At 42.8% G+C, this 27,261-nt stretch overlaps 1 protein-coding gene across 1 annotated transcript in view; it reads right to left on the reverse strand.

The window, feature by feature from the left end:
* Nucleotides 1-24,547: 24,547 nt before the first annotated feature.
* Nucleotides 24,548-27,261, reverse strand: part of DUT (deoxyuridine triphosphatase) — a 51,815-nt gene continuing 49,101 nt past the window's right edge. Inside the window, exons 5-6 of the mRNA XM_078684591.1 lie at nucleotides 26,849-26,919; nucleotides 24,548-24,791 (exon numbers count right to left, since the gene is read on the reverse strand). Of these exons, the coding sequence (XP_078540717.1) occupies nucleotides 24,735-24,791; nucleotides 26,849-26,919 (128 nt within the window). The 3' untranslated portion in view covers nucleotides 24,548-24,734. The remainder of the gene's footprint in view (nucleotides 24,792-26,848; nucleotides 26,920-27,261) is intronic.

The raw sequence follows: 27,261 nt of genomic DNA on the forward strand, positions 1-27,261 counted from the left end.
AAACTGGAGAACATCAGACAAGTGGGTTCTCAAAGGGTCAATAGACTTTTCCCCACACCACGTGACAAATTTTGACCATCTATAAGAATAGATCGACTTAGTGGAGTCACGCCTGGCAGATAAAATGACATCCACTCGTGGTCGGCAGAGAACTGCCAACTGAGACTGTCTGCACGAACGTTCAGAACCCCGGCCAGATGATTTGCCATCAGACAAATCTGATGGTCCTGAACCCAGGACCAGAGACGCATAGCCTCTCTGCAGAGACACTGCGACCCTACTCCTCCCTGCTTGTTGATGTACCACATCGCGGTCGTGTTGTCCGTCAGGACTTGGATCGACCGACCGCGAAGGGAAGGGAGAAAAGCCTTGAGCGCCAAACGTATCGCCCGCAATTCTAGAAGGTTGATGTGAAGCAACCTTTCCTCTGGAGACCAAAGGCCCTTGACCTCCAGATCCCCCAGATGAGCACCCCACCCTAGAGTGGATGCATCCGTTATCACTGTGGCCACCGGAGGAGGCAACTGAAAAGGCTTCCCCTGAGACAGGTTGCCTTCCACGCCCCACCAAGACAGATCCGCCGCAGCTTCTCTGGAGATCCTCACTGACTCCCTGAGATCTCCGTTGTGCTGATACCACTGCCTGCGGAGGCACCACTGGAGTGCCCTCATGTGCCAGCGTGCATGGTTGACCAACTGAATGGAAGAAGCCATCAGACCGAGCAGGCGAAGGACCTTCAGGACTGGAACGACCGCTCCATTGTAAAATAAAGGAATCATTTCCTGTATTTCGCGAATCCTTTGAGGAGGAGGGAATGCACGACATACAGTTGTGTCCAGTACCGCACCTATGAACAGGTTGCGCTGGGAGGGCACCAGGTGAGATTTGGGTACGTTTATCGAAAAACCCAACCTGTACAACAACTGGGTTGTCTCCTGCAGATGATGAAGCACTCTCTCCGACGACTCTGCTTTGATCAGCCAGTCGTCCAAATAAGGGAATATAGGAATCCCTGATCTTCTGAGATGCGCCGCCGCCACCACTGCCATCACCTTGGTGAAGACTCGAGGCGCAGTAGTAAGACCAAACGGAAGGACCGCAAACTGATAGTGTTGCGATCCCACCGTAAAACGGAGATACTTCTTGTGCGACTTCAGGATTGGGATGTGAAAGTACGCATCCTGTAAGTCGAGCGACACCATCCAGTCTTCTTCCAGCAGAGCCTGAAGAATATGAGCAAGGGTGAGCATCTTGATTTTCTCCTGCTTCAGATAAAAATTCAAGATCCTGAGATCCAGAATCGGACGAAGCCTGCCATCCTTCTTGGGTATCAGGAAATACCGGGAGTAGCATCCCTGACCCCTTTCCTGCTCTGGGACCACCTCTATCGCACCATTTCTCAATAAAGTTTGAACTTCCTCCTGAAGGAGTAACAGATGTTCTTCTGAGCAATAACCCTGACAAGGAGGGTAATTGGGAGGGAATTCCCGAAAGGGAAGGGCATACCCATTTTCTACGAGATTGAGAACCCAAAGATCTGATGTAACCGATTCCCAATCCCGTAGAAAGTGGGAAAGCCGACCCCCCCACCGGACCTAGATGATCCTGAATGGCGGATCTAGGGCTGCTTTTCCGTGGCTGAGGAGGTGGAGGAGGAAGAGACTTGACGTCCGAGGACGTGCTCTCTGCTTTCCCCTGTATGACCTATACAAGGTATTCTGCTGCTGCTGCTGCTGCTGCTGCTGCTGCTGCTGTTGTTGTTGTTGCTGCTGCTGCTGACCTTGTCTATATGAACGAAAGGAAGAGCGACCAAATCCTCTAAATTTCCTGGTTGTAAAACCCCTGACCTGAAGGCCAAGAGATCTAGCAGTTGCTCTGCTATCGTTGAATCTCTCCAAGGCCGTGTCTGCTTTTTTTCCAAAGAGTCCTTCACCATCGAAAGACAAATCCAATAAAGCAGACTGCACATCAGTCGCAAAATCAGATGATTTCAAGCAAGCTGAACGCCTTGTAGCAACCGCCGTGTCCTTGCCACAGAATCAGCAGTATCGAGGCCGCTTTGGATGACCTGACGGGCTGCCGCTTGAGAGTCAGACAAAACTTCCTCAAAGTCCTTTCTGCTATCCTCTGGAACCTTAGGGATCAATGAACGCATAGAGTCCATAAGTGCATGTACATATCTTCCCATAAGGCAAGTGGCATTAGATGATTTTAATGCCATACTAGCAGAAGAAAAAGTCTTTTTGGCGACTTGATCTTGTTTCCTGGCCTCTTTGTCGCCAGGCACCTGCGGAAAAGCACCAACCGACTTCTTAGAACAAGCAGCCTGAATCACCAAACTCTCAGGAGAAGGGTGAGATGACAAGAAGGCAGGATCATCAGGAGCCACTCTATATCTCCTAGCCACACTCTTCGAAACTGCAGGAGCAGAAAAGGGTTTCTTCCATACTTCCATAATGGGCTCCGTTAAAGCATCATTGAATGGCAGTAAAGGTTCCACCGCCGAGTTCGGAGAATGAAGAACCTCAGTCAGTAAATTTGACTTAAATTCGACAGTAGGTAAAGTTAAACCTAAAAGTCCTGCTGCCTTTTTCATAACAACATGATACGGTTGAACATCTCTAGAGGGTGTATCAGGTCCTGAAGGTAAAGCCCATTCTGGAGAAAATTCAAGACCACTCGCCTTTTTCAGGTCCTCGAAATAACTCCCATCCAGCTCACCTTCTTCCAAGTCTGAATGAGACTCACAAATTCTCTGTTCATCTAGGAGACGTTGAGCCTCTCTCCTAGACCTCAGCTTAACTCGAAGTGCAGCCGGATCCAATGGCGAATCCAACGGCGCCGGAGCAGACATCGAATCCGAAGGCTTGTTCCATAGACTTGCTTGGAGCCGGCGACGCCGGAGTCGGAGTCGTCGACTTCGGTCGAGCCGGCGTCGACCTCGGTGGAGCCTGGTACTGCCACAGCGGGGTCGGGGCTGGCATATACGGCATGAAAGGTGCCAGAGCATATGAGTGAGGTACACCCAAATTAAAAGCCAATGGACCCATGGGACCCGAAGGTGCTCCAGAGGGGTACCATGATCTTGGGAAAACACAATACATAGGGTTTAGAAACGCAGCAGGGTCCTGACCTGGAGCTGGAAATGGTGGATGCTCAGGTTGACCTCGAGGCAGATTTGAATCGGTTTCCATAGCAGGATTCGAAGCCTCCTCCTCGACAGGAGCTCCATCGGCGTCCTCCGGAGACGGAATCGGAGAATGGACTAACGGCTCCGAAGGTGAGGCCTCACCTTCCTGATCCGACACTTGTAGAGGAATTACCTTCGACTTCATCCTTTTGGGAGATTTCGATCTTGAGCCAGACTTATCATCCGAATGATGTCGGGACTCATGCCTCCTCTTCTTATGTTTTTTACGAGAGCTGGAAGCGTGATCCGATGAAGACTTCAAGACCGACGCCTCTCGAGATCTCGACCTGGATCTCGACTTCGATCTCTTCGAGTGTTTTGAAGATCTTCTAACTTTACTCGCCTTCAGCTTAGCCACAAGAAGTTTTGACTCTCTTTCTCGTAGAGCCTTCGGATTCATTTTCTGACACGATGAACACCCATCAACGTCGTGATCAGAACTCAGACACCAAATGCAGTCTTGGTGTGGGTCCGTAACGGACATCATCTTCCCACATTCTCTACAAGGCTTAAAACCGGTTTTCTTAGTCGACATGACAATCGAGTAAAAAGGTCAGAGAATGGAAAATCGAAGAAATATAGTAACAAAGTACTAGAAGCTACAGAGTATCCCGAAACCGTTAGCGTCGACGACGCGGAAAAAAGGGAACTGATGTCATCACGCCGGCGTGGGCCTATTGTAGGCGTCGGTGACGTCAGCAGAGTCGCGAGCGATGTCGTGTCTCTATGACATCAGAGTCCACGTCGGCGTGAGGCTACAAAAAGAATTTCCGAATGTTGCTGGCGCAAGGGGGATATTCACAAGGTGAGGAATCCACACGGCAGATGTATCTATCAGAAATTGCAAAGTATAGATGAATGTATTCTTGATTGATATTTAGAATTTTCCTTCCTGAGAGAGAGACAGTTTATTATGTGCTGTGTAAGTGGTTCACAAGAATTTAATCTGAGATAAAATTTAAAAGACATCCAGACTCTGTGATCATCTCTAATGTGTAAGTGATTGGAAATCTTATGTCATTTCACCATCAACTATTTCTAACTAAAACGGTCCATTGACCAGAGGAAAGAACTTTTGATCAGTGAAAAGACTAGTTAGGGACTAAAGCTAACTAATCTAAAGAATTACAAAACCTGACCCCCAGCGATTTATTACCAGTGTGATGTGAATTTATGGGCCCAGGAGAGTATATAGTGCTCAATTACCTGTTGCTGGTAACCCGCTGGATCCGTTTTCTGGTAGCAGAGCTATGGTCTTGGACTAGTTTGGTGATAAGTATTGATTTTTGAGTATTTGTTTGTGTTACGTTTTGTTTAATGTTGTCCAGAATTCCCGGGAAATTGAATAGCGGGTGGCGATAGAAACCACACTGCAGTGAGGTTACTCGTCTGTTGGAAATAACACGGAGAAGCTAGGAAGGGCTGGCAGTGTTGAACTAGGGACTATTTCGTGTAAAAGTGAGAGCGATTGAAAGCAGGGAGTTCGCTGGGGAAACTGTGTTATATCACAGAGTAAGGGTAACACCGGAGTAGCAGATTCTTCAGAGCTTACTTACTTTGCAGTATATGGAAAGTAAACAGAAGGTCTTACTCAAGAGATGAGTGAGCTGAAGGTTTTACTTGCTGTAAAGAGAAGTGAACTATCCTTTGATTTAGTGGAGCAGACAGAGTAGTGAATGTTCATATGTTGTCATTTATTTTTTGTGAAAATAGAGGAAAATACATTTTTTGCTTTACCTTGTGAAGGGAGGGTCAGTTGCCCGAGTTGCACTGACATCACAGTGAGCCACACTGCGATTGGTGGCAACACTGGGCTTGTGAAAAACGCAGATTGTAAAGGAGGGGTCAGTAGTGAGGAGCAGAACTGACGTCAAACGAAAAAGCCACGCTAGTATTGGTCAGATTTCGAGCATTACCTGAAGCCTGATTGGAAGCTGAATAAGAATTAAATTTTGATTGGTAAGTGAAAATTTGTATGCTCACTTCTCATTTGTCTTTTTACGCGAATCGCCCTGACAGGGAAGTTCGATGTTTTGCAGACCAAGCGACTAGGAAAATGTATGGTGAAGAGGAAAAAGTCATTTATTCAGAAATGTAAGACTTTCTTCAAGAAAGATAAACCTGTTTTGACTTGGGAAGGAATTCCTATTTCGCCCCCTAAAACACATGCTTCATATATGTAGATGGAAAGAGGTTATCACACGTGTTGGGTTGGAGAATTGGATGGAATACACAAAAGATGTGTTCTAGCTTTTACAGAGCATGGTACTTTTAATGGAAGAATTTTACAGAATTTGAGGGTACAAATTAGAACCCAGACCTAGATTACCTCAATATGAGGCATTAGAAGAATGGGAGACTGAGTCGTTTGAGAGCAAAAAGGGTTGAAGAGGAAAGTTTTCAGGATTTGATACCAGAGGTATGCATGGGACGCGTGAAGAACAAATTAAACAATGGAGAAGAACAATGTTCTTCAGCCATTAATACAGGATACAAACCTTCTGATACCAAACAGGGAGTAAGTGTAAAGAGATATCAAAACATTTGAGCGCAACTGGGTATGGAGAATCAGAGGATGAATTAGAAGACATTTTGAATAAAAACCCTCCACCGTATCAAGAGGGACCAAGGGAGATTATCCCAAGTGCCCCAGTATTAGGGACTCCTTTGATTCCACAGGTTGTACATGACCCAACAGTACTATACGATAAAGAAAAAGAAGCCTTGAATAAAAATAGAGGGGGATTAATACAGAAAATAACCCAAATAAATGTAAATCCTGAACCATTGACAATACCTGTAACTAAAGTCGTGTTGTTCCTCTATATGGAGATAAAGTAAACTGTCCAAAATCACCACCTACAGCAATGACTTTAAAAAATCCCCGAAAAGAAATAATAATGGATGACCAAGTCAGTGAGAGTGTTTTAGTAATTTCATTAATGGATCTACCTATAAGAGACAATATAAGTGAAACCCCAAGAAGCGTTATACCTGGCAGTTCAAAAGAAGGAAGGACAACGACATCCTGAGGGATCAGAAGTGCTACGTCAGTAACACCAGAATATTTAGAGAGATGGGCCAAGGAATTGAAAAACAGATTTCACCTCCTAAAATACTAGATATTTGCAAATTAAAAGTAGAATTGGAAGAACTGATTGGTGGGAATGTTGGAATAGATAGACTGAATACTTATGATGAAGAGTTGTTCGTACGCAAGAGTATAACTAGAAATGCGAGACTGTTTCGTGAGAAATTGACTGAACTATCTACTGAAATTGGAATATATATAGGGAGATCAAATATATTACAGAAGCATTACCAAGTGGAGTTTACTGATGAGGGATTAGAAAACACGAATGTGTCTGGAAGAAAATTGCAAGTGAAAGAATTGCTGAATATTTTGCAGAAATGGAGAGACATTGGTAAGTGAAGAGTGAGGTGGCAAAAGAAAAAGGAAGAAGCACAGGCAAAGGAAGTGTCTACTGCATATCCAATGAAAGAAACATGGAAAGTAGAAAGGTAGAGTCCCATCAGAGAGGTACCTGGTGGAGGATAAGTACATGTCCCATGGACTCAACAGGATATTTTGGCATTTACAGACTAGTTCCCAAAGTTGAGAGAGAAACTAGTTGAATGCTATAGGCAAGTTGAAAGGTTTGTGAAAGGTTCGAAGGTACTGCTGAAAGATTTGGATGCTTTATTTGACATAGTTGTGGCTGCAGATTTATGAGCAGAATGTAAAATTACAGTCGATTGGCCTAGTGAAGAATATCCAAGAGATTCAAAAATAGGAGCACCATCAGATGACGTGATGAAGTATCAAGTAATTAAATTTTTTAAAGGAAAGATACTTCCAAAGAAACAGATTGGATAAAAATAGATAGAAATACTCAAGAACCAAATGAATCAGTATATGACTATTATGAAAGGGTAATGCAAGTAGTTAAGTAGTGTAGTGGATTTGAGAGTATTGGAGATAAGGATATGGGACATTCTGTATATTGATTTGTTACAGGACTGAAACCTGAGATTAGTCAGATGATTCAACAGCATAAGAGTTGTTGGCAGAGTAAGACCATAGATGAGATATTGAAGTATGCTAAGAATTGTGGTGATGACATTGAGGATAGACTTAAGAAACTGAAAGAAAAGATGATGTGGGCACAAGTGAAGTTGGCAGAGAAGCAAGGAATACATCTAGATGGTCAAACAAGTGGACAGACAAAGGAGCAGAGTCAGAGTGATAATGTGACAAGTAATGGTAAACAAAAAGGATGAATGAGCATAGAGGATGCAAAGAAAAAGTTTCCTTGTCATGGATGCGGAAAGCTTGGACATTGGAAAAACGAGTGTAAAAATATCCAGAATAATAATGGCCCAACTACAAACTTAAATCCACAGATGCAGAATGAGGGATTTGTGAATCAACCGCAGTTATTCAGAAGTATCAGTTGCCACCTGCCCTTATGCAGAAGTTTGTGAATCAGCTACAGTACAGTGTGGATGCCGTTTTTCCAGGAACCGGTAAGAAACTCAGTGGTATCACAATATTTTTTGCAGAAAAAGTCTGAAAAAGATGTATATATGCAGTGACTGTGCCGGAGGGGGGAGGAAGAGGAATGCATATTTGGCACATCCTTACCAGTAGATCAGTTAGGTCCATTTGTACATGGGGAAAGTGGAAGGTAATGACATCACTTTTCTATTGGATACTGGTGCTACCCATTCTACTGTGAGAACAGCAGACATCCCAAACCTACCCCTCTGGGGAGTCTTAATCCAATTGGTTGGAGTTACCAACCAGCAAATCAGAGCCCCGATTACAAAGCCCATGGAGGTACAAATTGGAACCTTCAAAGATGTGCATAACTTTGTAGTATGTGATTCAAGTCCAGTGAATTTATTAGGCCGAGACCTTTTGTGCAAAATGAACTGCATAATTTATTGCACACCGGATGGTGTTGCTTTCCAAACACCTGATGAAGACATGGTTTATAAATTGATGCTAGTTAAGCAAGTTACTGAAGTTGATGACTTATTCATTAATGATAGAAAATGACTTACCAGAAGAATTGAAGACTACAGTAAATTCAGAAGTATGGGATTTCACTGGGAAAGAAGTAGGTCTAATGGTGAATGTAGACCCAGTGAAAGTGACTATGAAAGAAGGTGCAGTTTACCCAAACACCCAACAATACAAAATGAGTCCAGAAGTTAAAGCAGGAGTAGCTTCCGAAATTGATCGAATGATTAAGCAAGGCATTCTAAAGGAAATAATAAGGTGTCTTTGTAACTCACCTATAATAGGTCTCAAAAAGCTTAGTGGGAAGTACAGGATAGAACAAGATTCAAGAAAAATCAATAAAATTGTAGTACCATGTTGTCCAGTGGTGCCAAATACAGCAAAGATTTTGTATCATACCCTGGAATGCTGGCTGGTTCACAGTAATAGATTTGTGTCAAGCATTTTTCTCGATTGCTTTACACCCTGATAGTCAATATCTATTCACTTTTAAATTTGAAGATCATATTTTAGCATGGAATCGGGTTCCTCAGGGGTATACTGAAAGTCCATCTATTTTTAATCAGATTTTGAAAAAGTGTCTAGAAAAGTTAGTTATGCCCCGAAATACCGTTTCAGTGCAGTATATTGATGACCTGCTCATGGCATCAAAGTGCAGAGATGATGGTGTCATTGATTGAAAAAAAATTGCACTACTAAATCATTTGGCTGATGGAGGACAAGGTATCTCCAGAAAAATTAATTTTGTAAACAAGGAGTGACATATTTGGGACATCAAATAGAAAGAGGAGTGAGGAAAGTGACCACAGAAAGAATCAAAATAATAAGACAAATGCAATTACCTCAAACTCAGAGAGAAACTAGGATGTTTCTAGGAGTTGTAGTATACTGCAGACAATGGATTATTGGATTCTCCTTATTGGTGAAGCCTTTAATCCGAATGACACGGAAAAGAGCCAAAGATCCAATAATTTGGGATGATGAAAGTAGAGGACTTTGTGAAATTACAAAGTTGTTTATGTGAGGCACTGGCATTAGGGTCTTAGGACCATTAAAATCCAAAGAGACCCGCTTTTTAGAATTTTTTAATAACCCAATCCGACCCAATATTAAAGGGAAACCAGGGGTCAGATTTAGGTTTTTTATCTTTAAGTCCCCCTACCTTTATCTACCCAAAGAGCTACCAAACACTGTGGTTGAGCCCACCTCGAATTTTAAGAGTCGGGTTGACCCGATGATGAAGTATGACACCACTAGGGTGTGTGAGGGTAACTAATAAGAACTAGTTTTCTTCCCTTAAACAACACGGACATCAATCAATCAAAGCATTTATATAGCGCACTACTCACCCGGAGGGTCTCAAGGTGCTAGGGGAGGGGGGGTCCGCTACTGCTCGAACAGCCAGGTCTTGAGCTAGCATGACCCTCCTACCCTAAGTGGGTGAGTGCGCAATCCTCACTACTACAGGTGTTTATTTTTCCTTATAGCACACACTATGACAACCTGTCTTAATATAGTGTGATTGGAGTATCTTTTGTGAAATGTATGCGAGGCCCCAGCCATGCCGGATTATTCAAAAGAATTTGCACTGTTTTGTTGTGAGAGAAGTTTGTGCACTCTTGGTCTTTACACAGACATGGTTAAGCAAACATCCAGTAACTTATTTTTCAGCTACATTGAATCCTGTGGCTTCAGCATTACCAGGTTGCTTAAATGCAGTTGCAGCCTCCTGCATGAGCATAGAACAGAGGGAGACAATAGTGATGGGACATCCCGTGAAAGTTTATGTTCCACATTCAGTCGAGATTTTGTTAACAAGGACTCGAACATAACACCTTACCCCTAGTCGGATGACGAAGTATGAAAGAATCATTCTAGGAGCAGAGAATGTGACAGTTGTACAATAATGAACCCCGGCTACCCTATTGCCAGATCAGACATGTGAAGAAGTAAGGGAAGATACCGAACAGGACTGCTTAGGGGTTACAGAAATGTGCACTAAGCCACGTCCTGACATACAGGAAGAACCACTGAAAGAGCCAGAACACAAATTATTTATTGAGGTCTCCTGTCTAAGAGTTGAAGAAGGTGGACTTAGTACAGCTAATGCTGTATGCAAATTGATTGGGGGTTGTTGAAGCTTCCTATTTACCTGGAGTTAAATCTGCACAAGTAGCAACATTGATTGCTTTAATTAAAGCATGCAAAATTGGGAAAAATTGGAGAGTGACCATATTTACAGATAGCCGGTATTGGTACGGGGTTGTCCATGATTATGGCCAGTTATGGTTGCAAAGGGGGATACATGACTTCTTCAGGATCCCCTATCAGAAATGGAAAACGTGTAAAAGAATTATTGGAAGCAATACAACTGCCAAATAAATTAGCAGTGGTCAAGTGTGCTGCTCACCAGTCAGGAAATGACAAAGTAACAGCTGGTAATCGTTGCGCTGACCAAGTTTCTCAGTATTGTGCTAAAAGCAAAATGTCAATAAATAGGAAAATGGAAACCAGTGGAATCAGCTGCCAACTTATGTCATTTTCAGTTCTTGAAACATGGGGAAAATGAGACATTTGCAGGAAGTGGAAGAAAGAGAAAAGGAAAATTGGATAAGATAGGGTTGTGAACAGAGGGAAGCAGATGGTGTGTGGGTATACCATGATGGCAGACCAGCTATGCCAGATTGTTTCCTCCCACAAATGGCCAGAATGGATCATGGAGTCACATGTAGGCAGGGAAGCAATGATAAAATTATTCAGACAAGAATGGTACAATCCAAGATTGAAGGTTGTCGCAGAAAGCCTATGCCAAAGATGTTTTACCTGCCAGCAAACAAATTCAGGAAGAAAGAGTGGTCAGTTGGGGGAAAATTGGGAAAGCAGAGGGACCATTTGTGAGGCTACAGCTAGATTTCATATCACTACCACCATGCAAAGAGTTGAGGTACGTCCTAGTGATTGTATGTTTGTTTTCACGGTGGATGGAGGCATACCCCACAAGAAGAAACACCAGCATAACTGTTGCCAGGTTATTGTTGAGGGAACTCCATCCTAGGTTTGGTTTTCCAGTAACTTTGGAATCAGATAGAGGAACTCACTTTAACAATGAAATCATTTGAATAATCTGTGAAGCTTTCAAAATCGAACAGAAACTGCACTGTGCATCCCGCCCAGAGGCTTCTGGAGTGGTAGAAGAATTGAATGGCATAATAAAGTCAAGATTGGCAAAGGTGTGCATCAACTTCAATGAGTTGGCCCAATGTGTTGCCTCTTGGTCTGATGTTACTCAAGTATTCCTGATAGGAACACAGGATTGAGTCCCATGAAATTATCATGGGAAGAGCAATGAGACAGGCATGTATACCAGGACATAGATTGCTGAATATAACGGATGATCTGGCATTGTAGTATTGCAAAGGATTGGTTGACCTAGTGTGTTCTCTCTCTAACCAGGTTGGAGAAGACCCAGTGACCAGGCAGCCGGATCAAGCTCATTATTTGAATCTTGGAGATTGGGTGGTGATACAGAATCACACCAGAAAAATGTGCTCAGCACCGAGGGGGAATGAGCCAGGACAAGTCATACTGGTCACTACCACAGCAGTGAAGTGTGCAGGTTTGCCAAACTGGGTCCAAGCTAGTCATACAAAGAGGGTGCCAGCCCCTGGTGAGGAAAGACCACAACTGACATAAACAATTGAAGCTGCTGAAGGTTGTAAAGTCAAAGAGCCTGGAGCAAGAGACTCTAGAGAGTTTGACAATGAACAACCAAGCACAAGTCAGGTGGACTGGGTACCAATAGTCGACATAGCTGAAGTCTTTATCAAATCACGGAGTAGGGCAAAGTTAGAAGAACAAGAGATCAGTGAGGATCAGACAGGTATATAAGAACATGCTCAGCAAGAATTGAACCAAGAAACTGAAAGTTCTGAGCAGGATCAGATAAGGACAGAAGAACATACTCAGGCAGACAAAGAAATGGAAAGACCAGAGCAGGGACAGATCGGTGTAGAAAAACACGTTCAGGCAGAAAAAGATTAAAGGTGTAGTAAGACCTGAACAGGACTAGTTAAGAATAGAACAAGTTCAGGAAGAAGAAGAAAAATAATCTGACAGAAAACCCGAACAGGAAGAAACAGAAGTACGAGCTCAGGCAGAAAAAGCAGCACAGACAAGTCCTGAATGAGGAAAGGTAGAAAGGAACTCAGAAGGCGAGGAAAATAAAGCTGTGCCACAATGTAACGAAAACAAAGGGGCTCTTGAAAGAGACCAAGAAGCTGAAAGTGCAGTGCAAATGAAAAGGGTCAGAAAAGGGGAGAGTTGGCCAAGTGGGGTTGAAATATTGTTTTAAAACAATAAATGAAGATCCAGAACAAGTAAAGAAAGTTACAAGTCAAACTCAATGTGAACGGTCATTTACTAAAAGCATTCATAGTAGTTAAAGATTGAAAATATTAAATCCGTTCAAAGGACCTGAATGGACCAATGCAATTCTTGAAGAATTCGAAAATCTAGACATAAATGAAGAGTCCAAAGAAGCAAGCAAGCATAGAACAGATTGACGAAGAAGGGGACGTGAGACCTCCTTGAAGTGTTGATTCCAAATTAAGAGAAAGAGAAATCTTCTTGAAACAAAATGGCTGAGACCAGAGTTACAGAAAGACCAAAAAGAAGTTGTATAAAAAGATGTTGTAGAATTTGTATATGTAGTCTGTTAGTGATATTAGTTTGGTTCATTTTAACCAAAGCAGTCCATTGTTTGCTGATAATTGATAAAAGGAAGGACACTAACGTTAATGAGAAAAAAGCTAACATGAAAGGAGATATAGTAGAATTAGAAGCATCAGATGACAGATTTGCATCACACAGTAACTGGCAATAATACCACTTTAAACGTATTCACCATGTTATTATTTCAATATGTAGACACAATGGAGATTAGTGATGGTTAGGTTTGTAAGAAATTGCCTACCTCAGTAGCTGAGGGAGGTACATATCATTTACCTTTAACATATGGCATTTCTTGTAGTGTACTTTCAAGTTTATAGAACAGGGACATTCCAATATTATTCTAATAGATGTAGTATTTACAGACATTCCTATTCGAAAGAATATGCATCCAGTACATAGTACATGTACAGTTCATGGGTGAATTTTTACAAACAATGAAATCATTAGATATAGAAAAGACACAAAGATAATAGAACATGTTCATTACGTGAAGAAAAAAGTATTGAGTTTAGTTGGAGAGGAGGCAGGATTTCCCAAAGGAAAGCTACTGAACAGAAGCATCATATTCCATCATGGGCAGAACAAGAAGGAATTTACACATCTGGCAAAGAGCAGGCTGTGATGGCTCTAGATTTTGTGAAGACAGGGAAAATATGCCACCATAGATTAAAGACAGACTATGAATACGTATTTATTGGTTCCAGTGAATGTGAACATAACTTCCTAATTTTGGGAGGTTGGGGACTAAAAGGGGGAACTGATCCAGTCTTTCCAGGAACTTGCGTGTGAGGGAATAAGACTTATTATAAGCTGCCTACCAGGTGGTATGGGAGTTATTTTGGAATTGTTTTTCTAAACATCTTGCATGTAAAAAGAATCACTGGAAGCAATGGAATTGCTAACAAACTAACACATAGAAAGAGCTAGTATTTCAAAAATAGTAGGTGATATTCAGTGCATTGATACCTTCAATGGGGCCATACTAAATTGTCATAGAATCTGTCAATTGTCAACAGTAGTTGATAGTCTTTCGACTGATACTGCTGGAGGCTTTTTGATGATCAATACGGAAATGGTTGCAATTAGGTATATGGTTTTGCAACATCGACTTGCGCTTGATATACTCCTAGCTAAAGAGGGCGGAGTCTGTAAAGTGTTGAAGGAGCAAGATTTATGCACGTCTATTCCGCATAAAAGCACAGAAATCAAAGGAAATATAAAGAATTACAAAAGTGCAATAAGAATTGAAACCACTGGAAGTTGATAATACATGGGAGAAACTAACGAAAAGTTTTTCTTCAGTAGGGAATTGGTTTTCCAAAATAGGGAAAGGTCTACTAGGACAAGTAGTATTCCCTACAGTAACTATAGCAATAATAGTATTATCAATAATGATATGGTGTAAGTGTTGTACTAATAAACTGAGGAAGAGATGAAATAAATGGAACAGTAAACAGAAGAAATTATGAAGAAATAGTTAGAAAAAATGAAAGGAAAGTTATGAGCAAATGAAAGGATTAAAGAACAAAAAGATAAGTGCAAGAATGGGAAGGGAAGTAAAGTTGAGAATTACTAAAGTTGGCATCTCATGAAGGATGGGTAATTTTGTGATTACTTTAAAATGCGATCAGAAGGGATTGACTCGTGAAAAAGACTTACTTAGATTCAATCTTCTCATGTAACTACTAACCCCGTATTAAAAACTTGTTTCTGGTAATATTCATTCACACGACACTGGAGTTTTAGATGGAAGCTTGCATTTGTTTCACTAACCAGTAACTCAAGAGTAATGCTAAGATGGCCGCTAACTGAAATGCTTTAGTGCACATGTGGCTACTGCATCTACGTAGTATGACGTATCTATGCTTGGAGGGAAACTTTCTGCACTTGCACTGTAGCTAACAAGATGGCCGCTTGAAACGCACATGCTTGCCGCAAAACTAAATGCGAGAAGAATAATAAGTAAATGCAGCCGCGGCCGGCAGTGGTAGTAAAAGCAGGGCGGTGGGGGGGGGGGCAGGGTGAGGGGTAGTAATGTATGGATTACAGAGTTTTACAGGTAAGTAAACATTTAAATAAATAAAATGAATTTCGTTGCATGCACTGCATTTTGGGATGCAGTGTACTCAACGAAATTAGTCTTATTTATTTAAATGTTTACTTACCTGTAAAACTCCGTAATCCATACATTACTACCCCCCACCATGCCCCTCCCCACGTCACCGCCCTGCTTTTACTCCCACTGCTGGCCGCAGCTGAGTAAATGGGATTAGAGTAGAGATAGGTGGTATACCGTGAAACCATTTATTTTTGATTTTAACATTTGTCTTTTGACTCTTTCAATAGTGCTTAGTTTGGACCTGCAGTTGTGAGCAACAGTCTATTATACCCTCTCATTCTGCTATGCATGCGTGATGCAACCTAGCTGGAAGATGCCATGTCAACTTAGACGTCAGTCAAAGATGAAAAGCGGATACATTCATGGGAACCGGAACGACAGTTTACTGAAGTGCATGATAACTGTTTTTTTTCTCCAAATTGTGACAATTATATGGTGCATACATGTGTTAGATTTGGGGGTCTCTAGTTGGCGCAGGTAGGTACCTGTGACAAATAGGGACCCTTGCGTCTAGTCAGGTTAAGGGGGGTACACTCCTAAAATAACCCATGCTCACCCCCTTGGTAGCTAGGGACGAGCAGACAGGCTTATCTCAGAGGTAGTGTGTAAAGCATTTGTGAACACATACAGTAATGAAGTGACAATGCTACAGATGGACACCACAGGTTTTATATAAAAAAATAAGCACTCTTTATATAGACTTATCACAAGACAACAAACGACAAAAATTCACAATACTGTACTTAAAATGGTAGAATTAGCTTAGTTCTCTTTAGATCTTAAAATGCAACACTGAGTCAATGTACCTTAAGATGCGACATGCAGGGCAACAAAAGTTGCAGGAAAGGTGATGCGGTAGTCCCTTACACGCAAGGACGGTGATGCGTTGGTGACCTGGTGCAAAGAAATAAACATGGCGCTTTCTCCTTGATGCAACACGCTTCCCGGTGATGCAGCAGCATCTGCTGCGATGCCAATCCTCTTCTCCGGCAATGAGAGATGCTTTACACTATGCGAGTCGCGACAGGCCCTGCAACACACTTCCCAGTAATGCGGCAGAGTCTGCTGCGACGTCAATCCTCTCCCCTGTTGATACGAGTTGCTTCCACAATGATGCAAGCCGTGAGAGGCCCTGCAACACTGCGGCGGTGTCTGCTGCGACGTCTATCCTCTTGCGACACGCTTCCCGGCGATGCAGCAGGGTCTGCTGCGACATCTATCCTCTTCTCCGGCGAGGCGCTTAGTGTTGTGACGCAGCAGCAGTTCGGCGACACGCTTCTTGATCTTGAGTCGCACTTCCAGCTCCTTACGACACGCAAGTCCTCAAAAAGTCCAGCACAACTGCAGGCACTTCAGGAGAACTCTTGGGGAGCTGGTGGGTCAAGTCTGTTGTCCCAGAGACTTTAGCAGGAGGCAAGTTCTGTTCCAAGCCCTTGGAGATCCTTACACAAGTTGATGAAAGTACACACAAAGTTCTCCTCTCCTTTCTTTGGCAGTCAGGCAACCATTGCAGGCCAATCCCCCAAGCTGCACTTCAGCGTAGGGATAGTCTCTCCTTAGTCTCTCTGGTTCCACTCCTCAGCAAAGGTATGTTTGTCCAAAAGTGATCTAAAGTTCTGGGGTTTGGGTCCCCTCTTTTATACTACTTTGCTCTTTGTTCTCTGAAGGCAGAGAGGCCTTTGCCTAATCTAAACCAGTTCTGGTCAGCCCTGGAGCACTCTGTTGACAGGACTCCTTTCCTTTCACAGTGCCAGGCAGAGACATCAGACGCACCGGAGGAACTGAAGCCAGCATTGTGGAGGGAAGACATAGCCCTATTCAGGTCCCAGGTGCAACTCCTCCCTCCCATCTAGATGCAGATCTCTCTATTCACCACTGGCCTGACTCATCCAGTCTCCTGGAATCCCCCAGCCCCTGTCACTCAAACTCCAGACAGGGAATACACAACCTAGCAGAGGCAGGCTTGGATATTTAGACAAGAACATAACTACTTTCTAAAAGTGGTATTTTCAAACACAGAATGTTAAAACCAACTTCACTTTAAGAGGTATTTTATCATTCTGAGTTCAGGCATACTAAACTCAAATTTCTACCATGATCCCCGAGTCAGTTAGGATTATAAGATGTAATAATCTAACTGACCATTCTGGCCTATGGAGAACAGGTAGCCTTGCAATAGTGAAAAACGAAAATGGCTGTAATTCACTATTAGGACATGCCACACACACATGGGCATGCCCTACCTTATACTAACAATGCACCTGCCCTTGGGCCTACCATAGGGGTGTCTGATATGAAGAAAAGGGAAGGTTTAAGGACTAGTAAGTGGGTGCACTTGCCCAGTCAGCATGGCACTGCAATGGCAGGCCTTAGACACACTTACAGGCTGCTTCTGTGGGTGGCACAACCAGTGCTGCAAGCCCACTAGCAGCATTTGGTTTACAAGCCCTGTGCACACACAGTGCACTGTACTAGGGTCTGACAAGTAAACCAAATCAACCAATCATGGAATCACTAATCCATACATAAATCAAAGTTGTCAAAGTTGGACAAGTCACACCTTTACTAAAGAAACCTACAGCCGACCCCTCTAATCGGAACAATTACCGTCCCATTACCAATATTCCCACTCTCGCCAAACTGCTGGAAAAATGCGCACAACTACAATTGACTAAACACATTGATCAGTTTGATCTCCTCAACCAGGCTTCCGAACAGGGCACAGTACAGAAACTATGACTCACAATAGACGACGCACTTCAAATCCTAGACCAAAACGACACCTGCCTCCTCATCCTTCTTGATCGCTCTTCAGCATTCGACACCGTTAAACATGAGAATTTACTCGAACTACTAAACACAAGAATGGGTATATCTGGAACTGTGCTTAAGTGGTTCACTTCCTTTCTACACAACAGGTCGCAGAAATTCAAGAGCAACAACCTGATGTCCTCGCCAATACCTGTATCGCTAGGCGTCCCCCCCAAGGATCCTCCCTATCCCCGACTCTGTTCAACCTAGTTATGGAACCTCTCACCACCTTGCTACAAGCATCCAATGTACACTTTCACATGTACGCCGATGACACCCAACTTTATCTCAAATTACAATCCCCCAAAGACATTTTGCTCCTGAACTCAACGATCAGAAGCACACAATCCTGGCTTGCCGATAATCATCTCAAACTCAATGCTCTGAAAACAAAGTTCCTTCTGATCTCACCTCCAGCGAAGATCTCTACCACTCAAAGTTGGCTTAAACACCTAACCGCACTCAATGTCCAACCCACCATCGTGGACTCAGCAAAATCTTTAGGCATAACACTCGACACCAATCTCAACATGCAGCAACATATCAGCAAGGCAACTAAGGGAGCGAACTTCCAAATCAATACCCTGGAGGAAACTTAAACCCTTCCTCCCAGCCAAAGACTTCCAAACTGCGGTACAAGCACTAGTCATCCCTCGAATAGAATATGGCAGCATCGCCCTCTGCGGACTCCCCCAAACTACTACCGCACCCCTAAGAGCTTCTCTAAATGCTGCAGCGAGACTCATCACTGGGTCAAAAAAGCACTCATATTTCCCCTGACTTGAAATCCCTGAACTGGCTGCCTTTTGAAGCCAGAATACATCTGAAAATCGCCTGCATGACACACAAGGCGGTACACCTGAACTCACCCAGCTACCTCACTCAGAAGCTGACAATCTCTGGCGGCTCTAGAAACACTAGAGGCACAAACAATCTTCTGCTGAAGCCTCGAAGATTCCGGAAGGAAAAAACATAAACGCTCCTTCTCAGGAATGGCACCCAGGATCTGGAACTCTCTCCCTCCCGAAACCAGGCTCATCTCCTCCACTACACTTTAAGAAAAAAGTAAAAGCTATCCTCATGGCTAAATACACCTGAACTATTATTTCGGTCTCTTTAAAGACTATGCACCGATCTGTATTATTTGTTCGACCGCTTGCTTATGTGTTTTACTTGTATTATTGATTTACATGTTTGGCTTTGCCCCCACCTATTTGTTCTGTTAGCTTTATTGACTTACCTGCTTGACTATGCTCCCTCATGTACCCCTTCTTTGTAAAGCGCTCTGATATCTGCAAAGATCTTGTCCGCGCTATATAAAACTTTCAAAATAAAAAAATAAAAATAAATAAATGTATAACAGGGTGAGCATACGCACTTTAGCACTGATCAGCAGTGGTAAAGTGCCCAGTCATAAAAACAGGTCAGACAAAATACAGGAAGGCAAAAAGTTCAGGGATGACCTTGCAAATAGGGCCAAGTCCAACAGTGTAGGAATAAAGACTGATGTATAACATTTTATGGGTGGGATTTTGAACAAAGAGCTGAAAGAAAATAATATGAAACACGCATGGTGTGATGATCACCTCCCCTTGCCTGTCCAATCAGTTAGGAGTTTCATAAATTTGAAACATTAATTTGGTGGTGCAAGCATACAGAAAAGTATAATTGATGTAGCATGTGTTAGTCAGAGCAGAGAAAATAGAAGAGATGAGAGACCAGGAAGCTGTCCGAGAGCACAGAGAAGTCCCAGACTTAGATGCTGAAGAAGAATCGAATTTCTGAACCAACTATCTTAAGCAAATTAATATAGAAGATGATCGCGGAAGAATCGAGGAGGAAGAGTCAGAGAGGGGTGCTACACATGCATAGACTGTCCTGAATCCTGTCCTGAAGCCTTTGTTCACCAGATCTTTCTTGGGGGACCCTTCCCAATTCCTAGTCCTGGAGTTGGTTTCCACACCATACTTGGTAAATATATCTATTTATGTATATGCGCTTAAGTACTTTTCTCTGTATCCTCTCCTTTCTAAGCAGTGTTATTGCAAAGTATAAATGAATGTATTCTTGATTGATATTTAAAATGTTCCTTCTTGAGAGAGACAGTTTATTATGTGCTGTGTAAGTGGTTCACAATAATTTAATCGGAGATAAAATTAAGACATCCAGACTGATCATTTCTGATGTGTAGGTGATTGGAAATCTCATGTCATTTCACCATCAACTAGTTCCAACTAAAACGGTCCATTGACCAGAGGAAAATTATTTTGATCAGTGAAAAGACTAGTTAGGGACTAAAGCCAACTAATCTAAAGATTTACAAAACCTGACTCCACAGCGGTTATTACCGATGTGAAGTGAATTTATGGGCCCAGGAGTGTATGTGGTGTTAGATTACCAGTTGCTGGTAAATCGCAAATAGGTGGGGCGCTCTAATGCGGGAGACAAGGTGTGAATCTAGCTCTCAGTTCCTGCTCTGGCCCCTCTCCTCTACAAGGTCCATCAGAGTGAACTTTGAAGGTGCTGCACCAACTCTCCCCTCCATGCTCAGAAGGGACTGGCTAACAGTCCCAGCTGATAGTCTGCAGTGATACATACCCACTGTGTACGTGTTTAGATATTAAAGACCGATGCTGTAGCATGCTGGATGTTTGTAGTTGCGTAATTCAAGCGGTTGGGCTATGTCATAGCATTAGAACAGACATTGAAAAGGTCTCGATCAGGCCTTGTTTCCATGACCGTGATAATTTAAGAACACGGATTTCCGAACAATGAATGTTAAAAATGTTAATGCATATCAGCGATTTAGCTCTGGTTTCTAATTCAAGTGTTTCACTTAATCTTACAGTCTAAGAGTGTTAGCTATTTCCACCCTGTTGTGTTTGTTTGTGCTTCTAATTCTTTTATAGTGCTTACTTTGAACTTGTACTGCAGCAGAGCTCTCAATCGAAGCCCTTCAAACTCTAGTGCCGTCAGTGTTCTTAAAATGATCAAGGTCATGAAAACAAGGCCTGATTGAGACCTTTTCAATGTCTATTCTAATGCTATATGACAGAGCCCAACCCCTAGAATTACGCAACTACAAACATCCAGCATCGGTCTATTATACCCACTGTGTACGTGGTTAGATATTAATCATTCTAGAACAGTGCGCTGATCAATCTAATTAAATCCGGACCTTAATAAGCACAAATTATGCATGCCATATTCTATGCATGCATACTCTTCGCATTTCATGTTTTTTTTAAACATTTTTCTGGTATTTAAAAAAAAAAGACACCATTTGCACATATTTATCCCTTTGCGCTTGACATCCATTTGGAACAACATCGACAGGGAACAAATACAGTAGCTCCACTTCGAGGCCAACGACCTATTACAACAGCCTATAGGGGGGGGGGGGTCACCGGGGGAGGTCAGTGTGACCAGGCATCTCAGCACAGTGACCTAATACAAGCTTAGTACACAATTGTGTGATGGTTCACAGTTACTAGTTGGCGCTCACTGTTTACAGGTAAGTTAAGTCCATACATTTTATCCAACAGTAGTGCTCCAAAGGAAGGGGGAATCACCCTACCCCCTTAAATGAGACCACAAATGATCTCTAACAATAAACTGCCCGAACACCCTTTACAATCATTAAAACATCCGATAAACATGCATGACATTTCTTTTGATTGCCTTGATCTTTATTTTCTTTTTTTGTTGCCCAGCCAACACATGCTCGGTTTTCTGCAGAAACAATTCCATGCTCTTGTAGGACTACCTTTGCTTCATTGTGCATGTCCTCAAGTAAAAGCTGCAGATATGCGGCGATGGGAGATACGACTATCAAATGAGGTAATAGCTCCAAGGACATTAGGGGAATTTGCAGCTCCAACGGAAGTTGCACCTATTAAGAAACTTTTATTCTACTATCCTCATCTGGGGTGCCGTATATAGAAAGGTAGGGTTGCAAAATAACTTTTGTAATGTCTGCAGGACTGAGTCCGCCTCAACCCATAAAGCAGGCTGGGGTATTAAATGTAGCTTGTATTTGTTGCCCATCCGCTAAACTACTGTGGCTCCAGTAATAGGAGCCAGAATGATCCTCAATTCTTGCCAGATCTCATTCAATAGGAATGGCTTTCCACAAATTGCTTTTTGGGAGGGGCAAGACGCTTTCCATATGTAGATTATGAGCAAGGAACCCAGAGTAGCTCCCAAGATTTAGAAGAGTAGCTCTTTAATATGGAATACTGTATAACACCACGGACACTCCATTCAGGGGTCCCATGCACTTTTTTTGCATCATTTATGTGCCACTGTAAGCTTGACCCACAGCTGTGAATGCTGCAAGGTAATAGTGTTAGTCTGCTCGCGTGATCCTTTGAGAAGAGCATAAAGGGTTTGGCTCTGGGAGCCCTGATAAGGATCAAGGTGGCGCTATATGAAACAATAAGTACGCTAAAAAATGTCCCTTTCTCTTTCAGTTTGCTTTTGTATGCACGTCTTGAAAACACTACACCACCTTCGTTCGCACTGCAAAAGAAAAACTTTATTACGCGGTTTACAAAATCTTGAGTACAACTCCTTTAATTCAAAAAAGTCGCTCCTCTTGCGAATAACTCACAACAAGCACACACTATCACCTCGAGGTGCTCCATTGCTCATCATTACACGCCTTCAAAAAATACAGACTCCTGAAAGCTTCACTAGTAAAATATAAACATGCAACTATTTCGCACGATCCTGGTGAGAACGCAGTCTATACAAAAATACATGGGAACGCACAAACTACTGAAGGCACACATTAACCCAACTGTTTGTGATTATACCCTCAGCTCCAGAGAGCTAACAGAGGCTGGTTGGGTATATTTATTTTAGCAAGTCGTCCTAGTGCATTCATATTATCAACGCATTAAGTGGTCAAAGGGAAAAAGCACTGGTGGTGGGGACAAGGTAGGAGAAGTGTTGCATCCTCTGCCATCCTGCACTCACATGGCGACATCAGAGAGACTTAGAGGGAGGCTTGCCTTACCCCGAAACTGGGATTCAGCAACGAGGCATAATTTAAGGAGTAGGGACTCAGTAAAGATTACAACATTTCACATTTGTGGGTACAGTGGTGAGATCCCTGGAGGGCAGCAGTCGTCCAGGCAGCGCAGGACGTGATATATACTGAGCGCTTTCTGCTGTACATACCACAAACAAAACTCATGGGCAGACCAACAGCAGCCCAGCTGCACAGTCCGTGGCTCCAGATCACCCCTCCCCCAGACAGTACATTAGTGGCAAACAATTGCCCTGTGTGATCCCAACCCCCGCAGCCATTCATTTTTTTCATTTGGTCGTGAAACCACTCCGGTACCATCTGGGGGGCTTCACACCAGCCCGCACCCCGACCGATCATAGCGAGTTTGTCAGCTGTGCAGAGTCGGGCAGGCAGTGGCACTGCTAGTTACCATGCTGCAATACCCGGTGTATATCTGGGAGTCTGTCGCTTTTTGTTTCAGAGTGTAGGTTTTCTATATTCTGCTTACAGCTTGGGTTTTCAGTAAGAGCGAGCTCCCAGGCACCCTCGGCTGACCGGCAGGACGCAGCACTGGCTCGCGGACTTACGCGGGAGGATCATGGTCTCCTGCTTCCACCGGCACATGGGCGCTCGGCGCGCTCTTCTAGTCCGTACGGGGGGGGGGGGCGGGGCACCAGGTGCCTCCTACCAAGGCGCTCATGTCCATGCGCGGCTCTTCCACCTCCTGATCCTCTGGTCCCTGAGTCCCCCACTGGCAGTGCGTCTGAGTACGGGTAATCCTCCTTGAGACACAGTAATCTCTTGGATAGCACAAGGCGCCGGACCCTGCTGAGGTGCTATGCCCGGGTCCCCAATTTCCGCTGCAAACTGATTGGCACTAAAGACAAAATCAAATGGATAACGCTCGAGAAAACAGCAGAGAAAACAAGAAAAATGGCACTCACCGGCTGTTTGGGGAGGCGGCGGTCGGGCAGAAATGGCTGCCTCAAAGCTATGCAAATTTCGGATTCGGGGCGTGTTTTTGGCGTTTTGAGTGACCGATGACGTCACAGGGCTAAAGAACGAAAAAAACACGCCCCCGAATCCGAAAGAGACGGGGCTTTATTGGAGTGACTCCCTTCTCCTCCAATGACTGGCCTCCGTTTAGGAAGCCAGCCAATGGAGGAGAATGGAGGAGAGAGGCGGGTTCAAAGCCCCTAACTCCAAAACCTTAATTCTTCGGGACTCCGTCCCTCACTGCTTCCGCAGTGAGAGCTACAGTCCCTCGACCTAAAAAGCATGAAGGGGACTTGGTAGAGTTTAGTACCTTAGTTAAGATGTGCCTCCACCATCAATTCGTATTTAATCTTGTTGATGCTGTACTAGTCAGAGTATGGAGCCATACAATTTAACACAATGTATACAACCCCTTTTCTCTGCAAAGCTCTCAAAGCCAAAATATACTCCCCATATGTGGGAGTAGACATGTCTTTTCCATGTGTGCAGCAGTTTTTAATCTGGTTTCTTTTTCTCCTTTACAGAAAGAGGGAAAAAACGGCTCATTGTAAAATGTGTGAGTTCGAGGCCCACCCAAGTGGCAAAGGTTTATTTTAAAGTTAAAAATGATGGATAGGTTACCGTGAGGTTTCACAATAAGCAAGTCATTGGTCTCGTAAGGTAGCTTAAAATACATTTATTAGCAAATGTCACATACAAACAAGCAAATATTGCATTTCTGCAAAGTTAAGAAAGAAACCTGTACACATTAATTACAAAGTTTATTTAGAATACAGCACATTAAAAAACCATTGCAACTGAAGTCTCCAGCACAAAGTTGACCTAAAATGTAAAAAGATCCCTCAGATCAGTTCTTCCCAGTAGATCCAAACCCTCCTGAACCACGCACTGTGTCATCTAAAACCTGAAATATAAGATAAACAAACATTCATCCACATGTAACCAAAGTTTGATACAACACTGACGATTGCAAGGTGGTTTTTGGGAGAGGAAAGAGCCATGGGTTTCCATTAGGAAAAATGCACATGTTTGAGGCCATTAATGAGAACGTTTCCATTCAATACCTTGTTCTAACATGAGAAAACCAGTTGACATTAGGAAGAAGTTCTTGCTTTTCCAAACAAGCAATCAGAGCAAAGTATTTTTGGAATAAGTTTCGGAGGAAGAAAAAAAAAAACTATCAATTCAGTGCATGCCACTTACAAAAGCTAGAGGGATCCATCAGTTTAACATTATAGTCCACCTCAATAGAACAAAGGGGCCTCCTCCATAAATCACACTGGTGAACACTCGGTGGAGAACATACCTGCTATGGTATTTTAAATGTAGGCATAAAATGGGGTTAGTGGAGGAGAATTTGATTACCTGCATGAAGTGAAAGTTCAACAAATTAAGTTACCCTCCTGTAGGCGAAGTTTAAATCATTCCACATGTTTTACACAACTAACTGAAGTCCTACTTTACGCCTGGTATCTTTGTACAGTACTCAGCTGATGACAGTTCAGAAGAATAAAAAAGTGGCCTAGAACCAACCTGGTCACAAAAAGATTCTTTAACGAACCCTTACTAATGTTTGTTTTGTAGTAGTGTACGGTTCTTCCCACTTGTATTTTATGGATGACTACTGCCACGCAGCTAAGCTAAATCAGATCAGCCAGTAAGCTGACAAGGTATTTCATATTGCTGATCTAGATACGTTGATGGGGCCAATGTGTATCATCAACTCCAGTCGGCTTTGAAGTATATTATGTAATTTGCTAAAAAATATATAAATATATACATACACATACAATCACCATCCCCACAAATTCTGCCTTCGTTAAAAAGCCACCAGTTGTGATCAACTTGAAAATATTCCACCACGATTAAAAATAAACGGGAAACACTACTTTGACACCCCCGAACATCTTATTATGCTGCTGCTGGCAGGTAGTGTTAATTACTGATCAGGAGTACCCCCACACTAACTTCACTCAGAAGCCTACGACTACTTGCCGTATACCACAGAGGCAAGTGTGGAAAGGACTGTAGTTGGCCCAGTTTATACATCCATAGGTGGACAGTGCCCAAGACAGTGGTGGGGAAAAAAAGGCTCCAACCTCCACTGTAGTTGTCTAGTTACTCCTGCCAGGCCTTTAGTCTCCTGAACGGAGTCTGACAGCAATCCTTACTCAAAGTTACAAGTCAAATAAAATGCGACACCAGAGTAACTGTCAAATTCTCATTTCAGCTATAAGGCTGTGACTATTTGACCTAATGCCTCTCAAGACCACGACCCCACACGTTTGCCAGTCAGGTTACCTTGCAAGAGTATCATCTTTTCACTTAATTCCTGAAAGACGTGAGCGTTTTCTGAGCCTGTGCCACCAGTCAGCTTTACTGGAAGCATTGGTAAATTGAGTACTCCTGGAATGTGCTTCAGCCACCAAAAAGGAAGAACTACAGCTTAAGCATTCTATGAAGCTGGTAAACTTCGTAATGTGCAACAGTCCCAGCAATTGAACGGCATGGGTAGTCAGATTGGTAACATACAAGTAAAAGTAACGTTTTAAGGGGGAGAGAGCAGAAAGCGGAGGTCAAAACATGCAGAAAAAAAAACTATACCCATCCGCCAATACAGATCTCAAAGTGGTCTGTAAATAGGACTGGATTTATGATCGTGACCACAGTCGCCATCATAAATTGCCCAACTAGTTCTAGAGTACAATACACTTGGAGTAAATCATGAGCCCCAATTCTTACAAAACTGTAGGTTACATAAGGAATGGTGTTGAAGTAAAAATAGAATGCAAATTGTAAACACTCTGGATTCTCTTTCGCCCCTATATTTTGCTAAAAGAAATGTTTTAATTACCATTATGCTTGTGTTCCACTCTTAAAAAGTAGATTCAATAAAATTTAAGATAAGGATGCAGTTTGTTTATCCGAGTGATTAATAGAAGGCTTCATTTAGCTACTTACACTTAATTCTTCTAGAGTAGGATAAAATATGCGTTCACAAATCAGCTGTGCAACTCGATCGCCTTTTTTCACTAAAAAAGTAAAAAAAAAAAAATGTATAATTGTAGTCATCTTTTACTACTGCAATAAGCCACCATCTTTGTATGAAGTAAAGTTAATTTAGGGAAGGTTCCCTTTTCGTTTTATGCCCATTTCGATACTTAAAGTTAACACCTTAAGCACTATACATGTGCACACTATTCCCAAATCCAAAACAGGCTTTAAACTACTGTTTGGCTCAGAGGAGCAGTATGGAGCAAACATTCTGTTCTCATCGTTCGGATTTACATTCACGCCTCATTATCAGCCTCGGCTTCTGCAGAATTCACAGTTCACCTCATACAAAATAGTAACCTCATACAAACTAGTTATAT

Source organism: Lissotriton helveticus, chromosome 3_2, assembly GCF_964261635.1.
Source record: "Lissotriton helveticus chromosome 3_2, aLisHel1.1, whole genome shotgun sequence".
Lineage (NCBI taxonomy): Eukaryota > Metazoa > Chordata > Amphibia > Caudata > Salamandridae > Lissotriton > Lissotriton helveticus.